Raw genomic sequence first — 19684 nt, 5'->3', positions numbered from 1 at the left:
GTCTTGCGACCATCTTCTTTTATTCATTGATGGCAATTTTCAATTAACTTAAAATCTTGTTCCCAATGTTTTCTTTCCAAATGCCGTGAATCATTGCAGACAAGGTTCACAGACATCAGCCACACTCCAATATTTACACCCATGTGGCAATAATTCATCAATCTAGGCGTGGAATACCAGAGGGCTCTTTAACCAAAATAATTATCACAATCCAGCCCAATCTTCATTTCATACAGCAAGAATAGCTCAATCAGAACCGTTCCCCCAGATGCAATTCCTGGGAGTGAAGTGAACTAAAACACTAATTCCATAGAACCATAGAATTCGTAATGCAGAAGGAGGCCATTCAGACTATCGAGTCTGTAGCGACCCTCCAAAAGAGCACCCCACGCCCACTCCCCTGTCCCATCCCCCGTAACTCCACTTAACCTGCACATTTTTGGACACCAAGGAACAATTTAGCATGGTCAATTCACCTAACCTGCCCACCTTTGGTCACTAAGGGACAATTTAGCATGGTCAGTCCACCCAACCTACACATGTTTGGACTGCTTTCCCTTATCGGTATCCTGCCGCTGTTGGATAAATCGGGGACGGAAGCGTTCCTGGTATTACACTGAAGCAAAAAAATTAGAAAATACCTAAGTGAACAACACGAATCCACTCATTGCATACTTTCTTTGAGCCAACACAACGCCCCTGTGCCTTGCGCAACATCCGCAAACTCTCCACATTTCTGACTCACAGCTGATAAATTCATTATATTTCCTTTTCGTTCGACAAACCTGGAGTTTATACCCAAGCCGGACCCTGTGACAACCAGGACTTCACAACTGTCTTAAAAAAAAACACACCATAATTTAACAAAAAAAAATAATAATCCGCGTCTCCGATCTGACGCCCAGGTCAGAACAGGGGGGGGGGGGGGATGCAGCTTTCCGATTATTTTCCCAGAAAGTGGAACGAGGAGCCATGAGGGGCTCCGGGGGGGGGGGGGGGGGAGCGGCTTAGGCCGCGCAGCCTGGAGCTGGCGGTGCTGCCCTGGCGCCACCACACGAACGGCAGCTCGGTGCTGGGGCGAGATGAAGGGAGGGATGGAGGCTGCTCAGGGGCAGACCCGCTCGGCCGGAGTAATAGTAATAACCCCTGCTCCGCGAGCTGGGGAAAGTTCATTCAAAACGAGAAGAAGAACGGCCGAAGCCATTGACGAAAACAAAAAGCCACAATTGCAACTGACCATGAAGTCGCTGGCAAAGTTGTCCTCCCCATTCTGGTCGCGGACTTTCATCGCCAGCACCCGGTCAATGAATTTCCTCAGGATTTCGCTTTGCTCCATCTTCTCGGCACATTGGAAAATTAAAACCACAGACCGGGTCAAACTCTCAGCGCTTTCGCATCCTTTTTCCCCCTTTTAATTATTATTGCTTTTGAAGAATATATTATTTATTTTCTCTCCCTTGCGGAGCCTCCTCCCGGTTGCTGCGATCAGTAATTCTGGGCTCCGCTCGCCCTCCGGCGCGACTTTCCTTTTTTTCTCTCTCTCTCGCCCTCTTTCTCCCACTTCCCCGCCCCCACTCACACGGCCAGCTGGCCCCGCCCCTCACCCCCGCCTCCCATTGGCCCTGCGCCGCCCCTTCGTCACGGCCCAACGCAGCCCGCCGATTGGACAGTCTGGTTGCCACTCATCGGCCCACGGTTCCAGAAATGAGCTGTTTTTCAGCAGGGAATGGCTGGGCAGTGTTTTGAGTTGGTGCCCCCACCCCCCCCCCCCTCAATTTATGGGTTATTTACCAAAGAATTCAGATGGTGATCGTGAACAAACACACCAAGCCAACCAAGAGCTGCTGGAGTGGCTCATGTTGATCTGGAGAAGGAGTGGAAGGATTGGATTTGTTTCTTGTCACGTGTACCGAGGTACAGTGAAAAGTATTTTTCTGCGAGCAGCTCAACAGATCATTTAGTACATGGGAAGAAAAGGGAATAAAAGAAAATACATAATAGGGCAACACAAGGTATACAATGTGAAATGAAAATCACTTCTGCATTGTAAATTCTATGAAAAAAAATCACTTATTGTCACAAGTAGGCTTCCAATGAAGTTACTGTGAAAAGCCCCTAGTCACCACATTCCGGCGCCTGTTCGGGGAGGCTGTTACAGGAATTGAACCGTGCTGCTGGCCTGCCTTGGTCTGCTTTCAAAGCCAGCAATTTAGCCCTGTGCTAAACAGCCCCTGTAACTACAGGGTGTGTGTAGTAATGACGTCAGTCCATAAGAGTGTTGCCTTTGTTTACCTGCTATAAATATGGCAATCAATAAGGTTGCCATTTTTTCTTTAGATATCAATATTATATTGGTTTCAGAGTCGCCAGGTATCAAATGATACCACCACAAGATTCAACCGGGTATCGATCAAAGAGCCAAACACCAGTTAGCTAGTTCAATATCAATGGTACTTTATTTACACACAAGATTAACATGCAACATAAACACTACTAGTTAAACTACACCTAACAACTATGACAACATGTACTTAACTTCAGGCACCCGGCTTAGGTCAGAGGAACAGTGGCCTTTCTTCGAATCTGGATCTACTGGGTCTGGAGAAGTAACTGCTGCTCAGCTGGGCTCATCCGTCTGGTAGCGGGCGTTGAACTTGGACTTGCTACTGGCGGTGCTGCACTTGGAGATGAACATTGCCAGAGCGCCAGATCCAAAAGAGATCGAACACATGGCAGTGTCTCTCTTTATCCTTGGGGAGTTTTGTGCTCTTTTGGGCGGTCCTTAGGTTTGGACCCCATTAATTGAACAGTTCTTGATCACTGTATTCGATCTGAACCAATAAAGGGGCGGGTGCCTTGATGGCTGGGTATGTCCTAAGCGGTCATTGACCCTGTTCTTGATGCTTCCTGAGTAAAGGGAGTGGCGCCGAAATGTCTGGGATTGTATCGGTTACTCGAGTATCAGTCCTTTGTTTTACGGAGATGGGCCATCAAAATGCTAATCGGTTGGGGGTTTCGACGCTGTCTGGATTCTTTGTTCACAAATATACATTCAGGCTCTGAGCCTGCCTGAATCTTACATTGTCCACATTTCCCTTTAGGCTTTGCGAACATCCATGTCTCTTGTTGTAAGTGGCCAGCCCAGATGGCTACAAGAGGGTCATTTAGGAGTCTGGTAACAGCGGGGAAGAAGCTGTTTTTGAGTCTGTTCATGCGTGTTCTCAGACTTCTGTATCTTCTGCCCGAAGGAAGGCAACCCATGCTCCCTGCAAGCAGGAGAAAAGGAGAAGGGCAAGAGAGAGGAAATGTATTTGAACCATAGAGTGAGAACTTTACCTGATTAAAAAAGAACATGGTTTCCACCCACATAATCCCATGCTTCCTCCTTGGATTCATATAGTTTCCCCGGAGCTTCTATTGGAATACATAACTATGTTGCAGTGTTAATGTAAGCCTACTTGTGGCAATAAAGATTATTTTGAAAAAAACTTATCAGTTGCAAATGGAATTTATTCCTGCTACCTGCTTTCATTGTGTGTTGGGGGGGATGCAGTACATAAGAACAAAAGAGAAAGGAGCGAGAGTGAGCCATTTGGTTCCTCGGGCCTGCCCCACCAATCAATAAGATTATGGCTGATCTGATTGTAGGCTTATGTCCGCCCTCCTGCCTGTCTCCCGTAACCCTTGACTCCTTTGTAGATCAATAACCTATCTAACTCAGCCTTGAATACATTCGCTGTTCTCTGGACCTATATCTTTCAAACCTATACTTATCTATTGTTTAATAACGAACTAGTGGCATTCCTCAGGTTTGGATTGACTGTAAGATGACACAGCAGCTGCTGGGAAATTCAAACTGATTCATTCTTCTCTGGCTGATTCTTTATTCCCAGACATTGTTGATAATTAACAACTATCTGTGGTATTGATCGGATAGTGGAGCTGTCCACTATCGGTTAAGCTAAAATGCTTACCACTTGCCTCCAAATATTTTTAAGGGGACTGGGATCTCAGTTGGCTAGCTTGCTAGCAGTGGATCAGATTAATGTGAACAGAACAGGGTTCAATTCCCATTCCACTTGAGGCGGTCTGCCCCTGCCCCCTACACACAATATAAAAAATATAGCACTTTGCTGTGGTTCAGCTAATAATCGCCTTGGACCTGCCTATGTGCAGACAATAGTGGTCGTGGGTTTGGAAGGTGCTGTCGGAGAGGCTTGGTGGGTTTAGGAAAACCCAGGAAGAAGAGATTGTGGGTGCTATTTTCCCACTTCGTTGCACCCGGCGCCGATTCCATTGCACCGGGTGCATAGTGGGAAAGGGCAAAACGGGTTTCGCGCAGGCGCCTGCTACACCCGGCGGTATCTGGATCACACCCTCACTGGGCATGATCCAGGTAATCGTATTCAATTGAGCCTATTAGGCTGATTTAAATATGTGCAGCCTGTTTGAGGCCACATTCTCCTGACCCAGTAGTCACAGATTGCATCGGCCAGGCCTGCAGCTGGCACAAATTAGCACTGGTCTCCAAAAATAGAGACCAAATGTGATAGCCACGCCGGGGGCTCAGAGGCCATTGGAGCCCCCAGGTGGTCGGGGATAGTGCATGGCAGTGCCCTGGCAGTGCCCCAACACCCTGACAGTGCCAACCTGTCACTGTAGGGTTGCCAGGTTGACACTGCCAGTTTGTCAGGTTGGCATTGCCAAGGGGTAGGGCCTGAAGGGGCCATGTCCATGAAAGGGTGGGGGAGGTGAAACGGGGTCTGATCGTCGGGGAACTGAAAGGGAGGCCGAAAAGGTGGGGGGCCCTTAATGACCCCATATGCTCACTTAATGCCTCCAAAACTGGATGGGTGTGGGGCCAGGTCACCCTCATGTCTGGGTGGTGTGGGGGTGTAGGGCAGGCACTTTCAAAGTCGGGGTCGCGACCCATTGGTGGGTCGCAGGCAGGTGTCGGGAAGGTCGGGGAGCAGTCCGTCGTTGATGAGGTGCAGCTCCGGCTCCTCGGATTTGTTTCAATTTGCATTTATGGAGCACCTTGCATTTAGGTAGCATCTTTCATGACCTCAGGATTTTCCCAAAGTGCTTTAGAACCGAGTAAGTACTTTTGAAGTGTAGTCACTGCTGTAAGGTAGGAAACGCAGCAGTCAATATGTGCACACAGGCTCCCACAAACAATGACCAACTCATCTCTTTCAATCATGTTGGTTGGGGATTAATGTTGGGTCGCGAATGTCGGCCCGTGCGAGTCGCAAAGGTCTGCCTGCGTGAGTCACAAAGGTCGGCCAGCGTGGGTCGCAAAGGTTGGCCGGCGTGGGTCCCGAAGGTTGGCCTGTTGGTAAAAATGGGTCCCCAGAAAAAAAGTTTGAAAAACACTGGTGTAGGGTCACACGGACCTTTAGTGATGGGGGGGAGGCTGCCCTCCAGGATCGAGGTTTGGAGCATTGCTCATGTCTGTGGGGGGGAGGGGGGGTTCAGGATGTCCATGGGTGAAGGGTGTGGGGGACCCTCGACCCCACTTTGAGATCTGTGCGCCCTTTAAAAATGGCACCCCGATATCTGAGGAGCCTGTCCTACCAGTGACTTTAGTTCCCCACAGCAGAAAGGAATTCTAAGTATGGGATTTTCCAGTGAGAAACTCCCCAAGCTCAAAAGAAAAGACTAAGGGCTGGATTCTTCCATCCTGTCCGCCGCAAGATCGCCACGGGCGCGACACGGAAAATGAGAAAGTCCATTGACCTTGGGCGGGATTCTCTGGTCACCAGGTAGGCGTGGCCGGGGAATCCCACCTGAAGTGTGAGTGAATACTGGTCTGGATGTCACTTATACGCCTGGCAGGAATCACCGCACCAAACTTGCCAAAAATTACATTTAGGGTGCAATCTTCCCAAAAGGGGACAAAGTCCCTGACTGAGCGCATTTAGCCGCGTGTTTCCTGGCACTCTCAGTGCCGAGAGGCACATGGCTATTCAACGTGACTAAATTTGAGTAAGGGGCCTGAATGGGGAAAGCAGCGCCAAGGCCGCACATAGCCCCAGTTTTTACAATGGGCTGCTCTGCTCGCCAGAACTCCCCATTGTAGCGAGAGGTCAGGGCACTATTTTTAAATAATGTCCTGACCTCCAAGGCCCCCAAAATAATCCACAATCTCCCTCCCGACCCAAACATAACATGGCAGGGGGGGTCCCCCAGCACCACCCAACACCCACACTGGGCAGCCCCAGCCAAATCACACAAAATATGCCAGTTGACAGTGCCACTCAGGCAGTACCAGGCTGGCACCCAGGTGACACTGCCAGGGTGTCAGTACCAGGGTACCAAACTGGAACTGCCAGGGTACCCAGGTGGCACCAGCAGTGCCAGGGCGCCACCCTGCCCAAAGGGCATGCAGCTGAGGGCCTTCAATTCCCTTGGAGACCCCATAAGTGCCGTTCCATCTGGTCCCCATTTGTGGGGGCTAGTGTCAAACAGCACTTGCACAAGGTCCCCAAGGCAAAGGGATGAATCTCAAAACCTCATGTACCTTGGGAATCTGAACATTCGAGTAAGGCTTACTGCCTCTCTCTAATATGCAGATTTGCTCAAAAGTGATCCCGCCCATTGTGGGCGGGATTCCCCTTGCAAAATCACGCGAGATTGCGTTGAATCTCACGAGGCGTTGCGAGCTGGGTGCGGGGTCTCCAGACTTTCACCGGCCATACTGCACTACGGCGGCTGCTTTTCTGGCGCAGCGTGGCCGGAGAATCGTGTTCTGTATTTAGCTACATTCACAATACCGCAAATAATGAAGCAATCCAATCTGCAGGCAGCAAAATCCAAATAATAACCAGAGGTGGACGAGTAACATTTGTACCACACAAGTGCCAGACAACAACTATCTGCAACAAGAGAGAATTTAACCACCTCCCCATGACATTCAATAACACTCCCTTTGTCAAATCCCTTACTATCAAAATCTGAATGGGAGGATCACCATTGCCCAGAAATACAACCCAAAAATGCCATTCATGATTATTAGTGCAGTCTGGGACTGAGTATAAACAAAATCAGAGAGTGCAATCATAGTGTAAAACCAATGCAATTAATAGTATGATAGGGAAACTGTCAATCAATGATGCATTCATGCAAACAGTTTTCCCTTAGGTCCTAAAGTATCCTTTCACTGATCCTTTCATGTGCCTCCAACATTCTGCCTCCAAGTGGACCCCCCCGCCGGGACAATTACCTGCCTGGATCTTTTCATTGAGAACTGTCAACGGGACATTGGCCGTCTTAATTTTTCTGCCACCCTCACCCATTCCAACCTCTTTCCTTCCGAACTTTCTGCTCTTCACTCCGTCCTGAAGAAGTACTAAAGTATCCTTAGTTCTTACAGCTAATAGGGCTGAAGTGTATTATTAGAGAACAAATGCTTTCATAAATCTAGCATAATACTTTAATATAAAATGATCCCTAATATTTAAATTTTATACAAAATTTGCTTTACCATTGATTAGATTTCAAATAAATGTGTAACAAGAGGCAATATTTTTTAGCATCTACAGAAATCATTCTTGTTTATCTTCTTAGTATTCCAGAATTAAATGATTGGAATGCTGTGGCTTAAGGGCGTGTATTTTCCTCGTCATGTCACTTTAATAATTTGGGCTTCCAAACAACAAATTATAAGGGTAATGTATCATTACGGGACAAAGCTGGCTGGCCTTTTTGCAAACTCTAGAACCAAGATGGAATAGAAATGCATTTAAAAAAAGTTATGTACATTATATTCCATGGCCTTGAATGTTCAGCTTAGTTATTTGTCCGCATTCCAGTTTGACTGTTAACATGTATGGAATTTAACCTGAGTGCAGCACTAACTTGTTCATCAAACCAAAATGAGATGAACTTGCCATTGCTCAGCATCAGACAGAAGCCTCTAATAAGAATCATTCTATGGTTTTCCTTCACAGGGTGGAGGTAGTATTTATGTTTGATTCACATAGTTTCATGCCAGGACATGAAGTTAGATATAAAAACATGTTACAGTTGTAGTGGAGTGAAAGAACATGAATTGCAGATACAGTTTGGCAGTAATTAGCTGGATTTATGTACACTTTAGCTTTAACGTTCATGAGTCTTATTGAAAATATGTGCACGGATGAAGAGTGTATGTACATGGACATCTAAGTTACAACATGGAAATTCAGCGCAACCAGTCTATATCAATGTTTACCCACCATGCAAGATAATATTCCTAAGCACAAATACCCTCTTTGTTCCCACATCCCTTCATCCACTTTTCCATCATTCACCTATCAAAAAGATGGCACAATGGTTAGCGCTGCTGCCTCACAGCACCAGGGACACAGGTTTGACTCCAACCTTGGGTGACTGTCCGTATGGAGTTTTGCACTTTCTCCCCGTGTGTGCGTGGGTTTCCTCCGGGTGCTGCAATTTCCTCCCACAGTCCAGAGATGTGCAGGTTAGGTGGATTGACCATGTTGAATTGGCCCTTTGTGTCCAAAAGAGGCGGTGGAGTTACGGGGATAGGGCGGGTGCATGGGCCTGGGTAGGGTGCTCTTTCAGAGGGTCGGTGCAGACTCAATGGGCCAAATGGCCTCCTTCTGCACTGTTGGGATTCAATGAAATCTAATTTTGAATTATGCCTATTCGTGGAAGTGAATTCAATAGCCTTAGAACTTTGTGTAGAGAGGTTTCTCCTGGTCCCTGGTAATCTCTTATATTGACTCATATAGCTGTGGCTGCTGAACTACTGGAAACAGTCTGCTCTACCTACCCTTTCCCCTTACGACATAATTTGAAATATTTCTAACATATTGCCCCATAATCTGCAAAGTGTAGTGGAATGTCAGGAGGCTGCATCTGAGGACTGATTATCAAAGCTGCTTTGAGCATTCCCATCCTCAAAAGGTGGAGGACAGATTGTAACCACGTTTTTAAAAAGCACTCATTTTTACTGACTGATTGAAAGTCTTTAATAAGGAACTTGCTCAGGATTCTTTAGTCTTCGAGGTACATTAAAACTAGGTATTAGTGAGATAGTGCAGTCACGGGCTTGTGGGTGGTATTATAACAGTGAGAGCAGTGAATAAACAAAAGTTTCCTGGCAAGGCTAAGACTGAAACAGCTCATGTCAAAAGTTTTGTAGTAGATTAAGAGAAGATGGAAGCTTGAGAAAGCAACGATGTTGAAAGTGTATGAATTTTATCGGCACGGTAGCATAGTGGTTAGCACTGTTGCTTCACAGTGCCAGGGTCGCAGGTTCGATTCCCGCTTGGGTCACTGTCTGTGCGGAGTCTGCACGTTCTCCCCATGTCTGCGTGGGTTTCCTCTGGGTGCTCCGGTTTGCTCCCACAAGTCCTGAAAGACGTGCATGTTAGGAAAATTGGGCATTCTGAATTCTCCCTCTGTGTAACCGAATGGGAGGCAGAACGTGGCGCTAGAGGATTTTCACAGTAACTTCATTGCAGTATTAATGTAAGCTGACTTGTGACAATAATAAAGATTCTTATTATTATGCTGGTTGTGAACTTCTCTGTTCCTTTGGTTGATGGAGTAGCACAATATCTGTTTGTATTTTGACATTGGAACTGGAATGGTCACAGTATGTTTTTATCTATCCTATCCCATCATGCCATAAATCCTCTAGCAGGTAGACAGAGATGCAGCCATATTAAAAAGAATCTTCAATGAGGATTCTACATTCAGCAGATAACATCCAAAGCAAAATGGCTTCTTGGATTTCTAAGAAGTAATCTTTGGTATTGCAACAAAAATATCAGAGTTACAGCTTACCAAACATCTGTTTGTCCAATCTGGAGTATACAATTTGTGTCTGGGATCCTTATATGGCGAGAGATATAGATAAGATTAAAGTGATCCAAAGATGTGCAGCATGATTCTGCATGAATCAATATGTAAAATACACTAGTGTCACATCCTTGATCAAAGATTTGGAATGGGAATCACTACAGCAAAGAAGGGAACAATATAGGCTGACCATGTTCTATAAATTTGGAATGGACTGATGGGAATTGACCGAAGCAAGTGTCTGGTGCCTTGTGGCAATGACAAGAGACAAGGTAGTCGACCAAAGACCGTTCATTTCAAATGAGTATCGACAATCTTTCTTCCCAAGGACAATCCCACAATGGAACAAGCTGCCAAAGGAAAAAGTCACAGCCCTTCACTTGAAATCTTCAAGACTCATCTTTAGGTTGGCCCAGCATCAAAGGTCAAAGTCCAGCTCTGTCAAAGTGAGGGAGGACACCCCCTTTTTTATAGCACTAGCTGCTGTAAATCGGTTAAATTAAAGATCCAGTGAAATTGACAAGCCAGGAAGAAGTCTAAGGTAAATGGCTTGGATTTGGGGGGGTAGCTGGAATCAGAGGTTGAGCGTGGATCGTAGGTCGGGCGGCGGATCAAAGGTTGGGTGTTCAAATATTGGGGATTGGAGGTCAGGGTATTGGAGGTTGAGGTGTTGGAGGTCGGGGTGGTCAGGGGGTTCGGAGTCAGGGGTCGGGGGCTGGGTCCGAGGTCAGGTCAGACCTTGGGGGGGTGGTTGGGTCTTGGTGGGGGTTGAGGGGTTGGGCCTTGTGGGTTTCACCTTGGGGGGGTGGAAGTATGTGTGGGGAACAGCCCTCAGAGGGTATGCAGGTATCTCATGTTCCAGGTTGTTTGCTTTCATGATGACCTATTTCCCATATTTCAGATCCGTGATTCTCGTGCATGCACAGCATGGATGCTAATGCAACCCATATAAATGTTGGCGGAATACGGATAATAGCCTGTGATGTCGGCACAACTAAAGTAGAAGCACACTTCTAAGTATTTCTTTTTTTAAATAAATTTAGAGTACCCAATTGTTTTTTTCCAATTAAGGGGCAATTTAGCATGGCTATGATATCTGGTCTCTCCAGCGCTTGTTTAGTGCTTGTATCATTTGTTTTTTGTAGAAACGTGTTGTGAACTGTTTTAATAGTCAGAGTTTCCACCCCCCTCCCCGTACATTGGCACTGAGGGGAGGGTACCCTCTTTCTCCAACACAAAATTGGTGTTTGTACCGTTTGGCCTCGTATATATTTTTTCCTGTTTTAATAAAAAGATATGGCCAATCCACCTAACCCGCATATCTTTGAGTTGTGGGGGTGAGACCCACGCAGACACAGGGAGAATGTGCAAACTCCACACGGACAGTGACCCGGGGCCAGGACCAAACCCGGGTCCTTGCCGCCTTGAGGCAGAGTGCTAACCACTGCACCACCATGCTGCCCAATCTTCTAACGGGGTAAGTGATGATAGACTTCACCATGGAGTCTTGCTTTTGGTGTCATATCAGTGACTCCTGTGTCATATAAACTCTTGATTGAGCATTGGGGTTCAATGCTTGGGACTCAAATCAGCGGCAGTTCTCTTTAGCTTTGCATATCTCGTTGACACCATTTAGTTTCCAATGAAGGGTGAAATTGGGTGAAATTGGATTCCAGCGAATTGAATGCCTCTTGTGACAGATGAGGCACAGCTGATTAGAGTAAAGCCTGTAATGAGCATGACAAACACACATCTGGAGGGTACCCTTATTCTTGAGAGACAAACTTCCCAGACAAATGCAACTGGTTTCAATAGAGCTAAACCTCTGGGCACTCAGAGTTCTGCCTGAGTGTGTGGTTCTACGCACAGTCCAGCTGTGCTTCCCCAAGTGAAAGGGTCTTTATTACTCATGAGGCAGGGACGCAAGCCATTCATTAGGTACCCACTCTGTCCTTGATGCCTGACTTCCCATGAGACCCTACCCAGTTACTTCACAGTCATCCCCAGTGCAGACCCTCAGTATTCACCTCCTGCCACCATTTTCAAGCTCTCTGTAAGGACGGGCATTCCCTTAGTAGTGATTTGGCCACAAGCCCAGCAAGGAGGACACAGGAAGTGATACCTGCGTGCCAGCCTTCAGACTCTCTTAAAGCAAGTAGCGCCCCGAGGTGAATGGAAGGTAAGACCTGCTAGCGAATCCCCCCTCCGAGAGTGAGTGACTGACCCCAGCCCCGGCCCCGAGTTGAACTTATTTTTGTCCTCCATATCCTCTTCAGTGCACCCTGAGCAGTGAAGAGCCTGGAGAATCTCTACTGCCTGAGCGGTCACCTCTGATATTCCCTTTGGAGGTGAAGCGTCCAGGTTCACGTTTATGTAGAGCTGTTGTAAATTATGCTGGTGTGATGTCACGCCGGCGCTGGTGAATATTCCGTGAGGGTTGAAGGTCTGGAGAGAGTGCTCGCTAATGACATGCTCATGTATTAAAATGAAGTTCCTGGGCTCATGGTGCAATTTGCACTTCTCCACTGACGAGAGGATGGAGGAATTCCAAAAGCCAATCAGAGAGGATCACGTTTTTTGATTCTCTCCGGATGTTGAGCCCATGCCAAGTTTCTCATGAAAGGAGAGAGAAGGCTCAAAATAGTCTCCTACATCTGCAATCATTCTCCAAATGAGTTAAAGACAATAATTGTAGCTTGGAGTTTTGACTCCAAATTCTTTACAACAGGGGTGCATGCATTCATGCTCCCATTATATCTATGATATGGAGATGCCGGCATTGGACTGGGGTGAGCACAGTAAGAAGTCTTACAACATCAGGTTAAAGTCCAACAGGTTTGTTTCGAATCACTAGCTTTCGGAGCACAGCTCTTGATGAAGGAGCTGCGCTCCGAAAGCTAGTGATTCGAAACAACCCTGTTGGACTTTAACCTGGTGTTGTAAGACTTCTTATTATATCCATGGTTGCCATGACACCCAAAGCAGACTGGAGTGTAAATAATTACTGTTCTACCACCTTCTAACATTATATGCAAAATATAATTGAGTCTTCAATCCAGTTTTGCTGATCTAACAGCCTCCATTAAAAAGTGACCCCAACTCTTCACAATTTAGTTGGGACATATTTCCATATGTCTTTTCCGATTGCTACTACAACTTTTCTTTATTTGCATACATATTTCCTCTGTCCTACTTTAGAGTAAATTTTTTATCTGACCTTTATGCTGTGTTCAGTTGAGCCATTTCTTGACAACCTCATGTAAAATGAATGAAGCGTGGAATGTGGACTGTGTCTGCGGCATATTGCTAGATTTTGTGCCTTTTCGTATCCTGGGGTCACTAGTGACATGGAAGAGTGGGTCTTCTCTCCTTAAGATGCACTCTTATTACACCATGTCATTTACTAGCACTTGCAGAGGTCTGTCATTAAACGTGACCTCATGCTGTTTTTGCTGGGCCATTCTGACTGTTCAGCCTTTTCAAAATTATTTTCAAATCAGATGGTATGAAAACTGTTTGAAGGCATGAAACATCAGTGTTTAGGGGCATTGTGATGATGTTTCTTTTGTTGGCAATAACAAAAGTGTTCTCTCTTTTTTGAATTTTAAGAATGCCTTGTGCTTCAAAATTTCTTTGGTGTTTTTAAATAATGGTTGAAAATACACTTTTCAGTCATTTTTATAAACCAGAACAATGTTGGCCTCAGACTATTTGAGGTTCATAATAAAAGAGAAATATTCATTTATGTATCAAATTTCATTTATTCAGCAATGCAAACTTTTTAAAACCAGTGACTGAATGAATAAAATGGGGTATGGTTTTTGATAAGGAAGTAAAGATCGGGGGAAACCAGTATTGCAATTTGTACAAATCTACAGCTCATTGTACTTACTTTTTCCAGAAATTTGAAGGGTAATTTGTGATAACAACAATGGTCTCACCTCATTTATATGTTAAAATAGAAAGTTACAGATTTAAAGTTATTACAGAGAGGAACTAAACAAAGATACTATGCAAAAGGGGAAGAGCTTGGTCCCCACCACTGCCAATGCTTTGGCAAAAATAGGAATTGAGAAGACCAATTTGTGATGAAATTTCAAAACTCCCTACCTAACGACAATGAGCACATAGACAACAGCAGTTCAGGGAGAAGATCCACCACCTTCTTTAAGGAACAAGGATTGGATAATAAATTCCAGTCTTGCCAGCTACACAAAAAAAGATGGGTGTGATAAAATGATATTCTGAAACTAACACATCCCGAGATTGCTACGGATATAGTACGAGTGATTTGAAGCAATTTTGGTTTTATTGGTTAATTTCGAACATTCTATCACCTCTTTCAAATCCACCACCTCAGCAGAAGCCACTGGGAGCAGGAGAGGGGAAAAGCATACTATCTGGGGCTAGGAAGCTGTGGTTAATGTATCCAAACCGTACATATCCCCCTCCAGTCTGTAAGAATGATAAATCCCCATTTCAGCTTAGTAATTGCAATAGCAGAAGCCATCTGATGGAAGTTAGATGAAGCAATGTTAACTTACCACCTCAGTAACTGTTAATGAGCTATTTGACCTGCATTAGTATATTGCCTACAGCATTCAGTGTTGAGCATAATATTTAAATGAAAAGTTACCATAATACCACCAGCCAAGGAGAAGAATTCTGGTCCAATAAGTCATTTTAAAAAAGGAGAATAATTGAATTGAACAAAAAATTCTGCCCCAACAAATCAGGGTCGTCAAAATATCTGTGCAGTGCTTTCCTGAGGGCCCAGTGGGATTATTCATGAATAGCTAAACCACTTAGATGTGAAGGTGCAAAGTTCGATCCCTAAGTGCGCTGGTGATATCTGTAGTGCATCACATACCACCCGTCTCAACTGATACTCCATAGGTGTCATCATGCTACCTTTCTTAGCTCTCAGTAGCTGGACTTCAGGAGCACAAGAAAGGAAAGCCCCATCAGTTTTCTATCTCTCACACACTGATAACTAATCTAAAATTGGAGAAGCTTGTTTTATGGGAAAGCCAAGTTTAAATGTCAGATATTATTAAATGTTTGAATGTAGAGCTGTGTGAGTCCAATTTCTTTCGACTTTCAAGGTACTGAACCAATGCTTGTTCTATTTTATGTTTTTCCTTCCCTAGCCCACATTGTTAAGGTTTTCCCAATACCTTGTACCAATCTTCAGTCAACCAATCAGCCTAACATATGTTCAAGGTTCCTTCTTTTGTTCTGTTATAACCTGCCTGCTTAACACTGGCTGGGGTGAATGGCAATCCATAATCCTTAGGGAGTATGAGCTTCCCCAATGAAGGGGGCAGAGAAATCATTAGCAGAGTCCCTGCATAAATAGAGCTGGCCAGTATGGAACCAGCTAGAGAGGAGTGAACAGCAAGAGCCAACATTAACTTTTCAACAGGTCATTCAAATAGTATTGTCCCGGGAGAGTGCAGAACGAGGAGTGCAGGAGCTACAGGGAATGGAGGTGCCTGCCTTGGGGTGCAGCCCCTTCCGTCCAAAAGCGTCTCCCCGCACCCCTGCGGTACCTTGGGCGGGGCGGCGTCCGGATCGACGCCAGTGGCTGCCAGACGTTCTTCCCCGAAGGGAGCCTTCTCCAGAACCAATGGATGAGGAGCAATGTCAGTGTCGGACTTGTGGACACCAACCCTGCCGCGGACGCAGGTCCTGGGGGCACCAGAGGTGCCGTCGTTCCGACAGAAACTAGGGCCAGCCTAGGGGCTGTACCTTCCATTTGGATAAACCTGCGGCGACTACTCCCGAGGATGTGGAGGTGGAGGACGACTGCCTGCAGCTGCATTGTGTGGCAGATCCCCGTGTGGCCCCCATTAAGGTGACAGTATGGGTCAATGGTCACCCGCTTGAGATGGAGTTGGACACTGGCGCAGCGGTCTCCGTGATCGCCCAGAGGACATTCGACCACATCAAGCAGGGTATACAGACCCTTACATTAACTGATACACAGGGCAGGTTGGCCACCTGCACAGGGGAACCATTGGACATTGCAGGAACTACGATGGACGCCAGTAGGGGCGTTTCCCACTTATCATGGTGCGCAGCTACGGGCCCAGCCTGTTGGGTCGGGACTGGTTGCGCCATTTGCAGCTGCAGTGACAGCACATCCTCCAAACAGGTTCTGGAGGGTTGACGGAGGCACTAGGACGGTACCCAGATGTATTCCAGCCCGGTTTTAGGGAAAATAAAAGGGGCCATAGCCCGTATCCAAGTGAAACCAGGAGCCACGCTGCGCTATTTCCGGGTGCGCCCAGTGCCTTACGCCTTGCTCGAGAAGGTAGAAGGGGAGCTCACTCGTTTGGAGTCCTTGGGTATTATCAGGCCTGTCCGTTTCACTGACTGGGCAGCACCAATTGTACCTGTAAGGAAGCCAGATGCCACAGTTCACTTCTGCGGCGACTATAAACTTATAGTGAATACGGATTCCCGGCTCATATCCAATGCCCCGCATAGAAGATCTCTACGCGAAGCTTGTAGGCGGACTCTCATTCACGAAATTAGATATGAGTCACGCCTACCTACAGTTGGAGCTGGACCCTGCCTCCCGGCCATATGTAACTATTAATACACACCTGAGACTGTATGAATATACACGGTTGCCCTTTGGGGTACCCTCTGCTATCTTTCAATGCGTCATGGAGGGATCTTGAGAGGTTTACCGCATGTCGCTGTCTACTTAGACGATGTTTTGATTACAGGGACGTTGGAGCAGGAACATTGGGAAAATTTGGAGGCTGTCCTTCGACATTTTTCAGAGGCTGGAGTCCATTTACGTCGTACAAAGTGCGTCTTTCAGGCGAAGGAAGTAGTCTACCTGGGTTATTGGGTGGACCGTGAAGGTTTGCACCTCGTTGCAGAGAAGGTGCGCGCAATTCAACAGGCCCCCACCCCGACTGTCACTTCGCATCTTCGTTCTTTTCTCGGCCTCGTAAACTATTACGGGAAATTCCTCCCCAATCTGGCAACTACACTCGCCTCGTTGCACCTTCTGCTAAAGAAGAATCACACCTGGGTTTGGGGTCAGCCGCAAGAAACCACTTTCCGGCGGGTAAAACAGCAATTGTCGTCTTCTGGGTTACTAACCCACTATGATCCTAGAAAGCCTTTGCTCATCACGTGTGATGCATCCCCGTATGGTATTGGGGCCGTCCTGTCCCACAAGATTGAGAACGGGGGCGAGCGGCCAATAGCTTTTGCCTCCCGCACATTGACTGCAGCAGAAAAGAAGTACACGCAGATCGAGAAGGAGGGCCTGGCGGTTGTCTTTGCGGTGAAACTTTTCCACCAGTATGTGTATGGCCACCACTTCACTATCGTGACTGATCATAAGCTTCTGCTGGGACTTTTCCAAGAGGATAAGCCAATACTGTCCATTGCTTCCGCAAGGATCCAGTGCTGGGCTTTGTTGCTCGCTGCATACGAGTATTCTCTGGAGCATAAACCAGGGACCCAGATAGCGAATGCCAACGCACTGAGCCGATTGCCTTTATCGACCGGCCCCATGTCGACCCCGCGACCGGTGAGGTGGTTGCAACCCTAAATTTTATGGACTCCTTGCCTGTGAGTGGACCCAGCCGTGAGTGGACCCAGATGGAGCCAGTCCTGTCAAAGGTTCGGCACATAGTCCTGTATGGTGGGTAACATAGACAACTCCCAGGCGAGTTGCGGGCATTTTCCTCCAAGCTGTCAGAATTTAGCGTAGAAGACGGTATCCTCTTGTGGGGGACGCGTGTGATTGTCTCGGAAAAAGGACAAGAGCTGATAGTAAGTGACTTGCACAATGGGCATCCGGATGTGACCAAAATGAAAATGTTGGCCCGGGGTTATGTCTGGTGGCCAGGCTTCGACACCGACATTGAGAAGGTGGCCCAAAACTGCTCCATTTGTCAGGAGCATCAGAAGCTTCCGCCAGCCGTGCCCCTACATCACTGGGAATGGCCAGAGCGGCCTTGGGCGCGCTTGCATGCGGATTTCGCCAGGTCTTTTCAAGGATCCATGTTCCTTCTATTAATTTATGCCCAGTCTACATGGTTAGAGGTGGATAAGATGGTCGGCACAACATCCTGCGCAACAATCGAGAAGATGCGTTTTTCTTTCAGTATGCATGGCCTCCCCGAGGTGCTGGTCATGGACAACGGCACTCCGTTCACAAGTGAGCTGTTTACAAGTGAGGAGTTTGCGAGGTTAACGGCATACGCCATATCCGCACTGCTCCATACCACCTGGCTTCCAATGGGTTGGCGGAGCGTGCAGTGCAGACATTCAAACGGGGTTTAAAGGAGCGGTCTTCCGGGTCTATGGTCACGAGACTGGCTCGTTTTTTGTTTGCATAAGGGACCACTCCACATGCGGTGACTAGGGTAGCTCCCGCGGAACTTCTAACGGGCCGGAGACTTTGCACCCGCCTGAGCATGGTTTTCCTGGACACTGGCGCAAAAGTACGCCGCACTCAAGAACAGCAAGGACATGGCCTTTCCGGCATCGGCCGATTTGGCAGTTTATGCCTGGTGACCCAGTGTTCGTTCAAAATTTTGCTGATGGTGCCCAGTGGGATCCTGGCGTTATCTTTCGCAGAACGGGCCCCATCTCTTACCAAGTGCAAGCCCAGCGTCGTCTCCAGCGCAAGCATGTAGACCACGTTCGGTCCCAAAGGTTCCCCGCCCCTGGAGCTCACTTCTACAGCCACAGAGACCAGACACAGTGGAGAGTATTCCTCACAATCTTCCTCTGGTGCCGCACTCAAAGCCTGTGAACCGCGTGGAGATAGGGATGCCGAGATGACGGAGGGGTGCATATGGGCGTGTGCATGCGATCTTGCTCACTATGTTAAGCCTCTGTTGAAAATACAACGTGCCCTTTCCACCATAATCATATTTTTAAAAAATTGCACTGGCATGTAATATGGCTTTTCTCCCTACTTAGTTAATATTTATATTAATATTTATTCCATATTTATATTTATGTATCGAATATTTGCTGGCTAATCTGCTGAGTATTTACAGCATTTTGTTTTTTATCAGATTTTTAACATCTGGAATCATAGATTATCATAGAATTTACAGTGCAGAAGGAGGCCATTCAGCCCATCGAGTCTGCACCGGCTCTTGGAAAGAGCACCCTACCCAAGGTCAACACCGCCACCCCATCCCCACAACCCAGTAACCCCACCCAACACTAAGGGCAATTTTGGACACTAAGGGCAATTTATCATGGCCAATCCACCTAACCTGCACATCTTTGGACTGTGGGAGGAAACCGGAGCACCCGGAGGAAACCCACGCACACACGGGATGTGCAGACTCCGCACAGACAGTGACCCAAGCCAGAATCGAACCTGGGACCCTGGAACTGTGAAGCAATTGTGCTATCCACAAGGCTACCGTGCTGCCCCTTGACACGGAATAATTGACATTTTTTACATCTTAACTCTGTAATTTGTTTTTAACTCAAAACGGCAGGGATTACTTCATGTGATTAACTCAATTGCAGTTCAGACTGGACACTGACTTCATCTGCTTAGTCATTTCCATGGTTGCCATACTGTAAGTTTTCATCGTAATTTTCCGTATAGCTTGATAAGTATTCTGGTTGGGATTCTGCTGCACAATCTTCCCTGAAATTAGGCACGACTGCAGCAGAGACTGAATGATAATGAGAATTGTGAATCCCATTACTGCTTCACATGTTTTTCCTAACACCACTTCGATTTCGGACTGCCATTCACTTCCTCTCCAACCTGTGACATATAAATAATGACAGGAGGACACTACACAGGTTCCAAAAGGAATTTCCTCTCACCTGCCTTTGTTATCATTACTTCGCGCATCTACCG

The 19684-nt window shown here is 46.8% G+C and overlaps 1 protein-coding gene across 6 annotated transcripts in view; it reads right to left on the bottom strand.

Moving 5' to 3' along the window:
* Positions 1–1571, bottom strand: part of LOC140387960 (tyrosine-protein phosphatase non-receptor type 12-like) — a 198333-nt gene extending 196762 nt beyond the window's left edge. For all 6 annotated transcript variants that reach the window (XM_072471346.1, XM_072471345.1, XM_072471348.1 and 3 more), the window contains exon 1: positions 1238–1571. Coding sequence is in view for 5 of the 6 variants with exons in the window: in XM_072471345.1 (XP_072327446.1) it covers positions 1238–1336 (99 nt within the window). In the remaining variant the exon portion in view is untranslated. The remainder of the gene's footprint in view (positions 1–1237) is intronic.
* Between the last annotated feature and the right edge of the window lie 18113 nt (positions 1572–19684).

Source organism: Scyliorhinus torazame, chromosome 13, assembly GCF_047496885.1.
Source record: "Scyliorhinus torazame isolate Kashiwa2021f chromosome 13, sScyTor2.1, whole genome shotgun sequence".
Classification (NCBI taxonomy): domain Eukaryota; kingdom Metazoa; phylum Chordata; class Chondrichthyes; order Carcharhiniformes; family Scyliorhinidae; genus Scyliorhinus; species Scyliorhinus torazame.
Note: the sequence above shows the minus strand (reverse complement) of the source record. Positions and strands in the feature narration are given on the sequence as shown.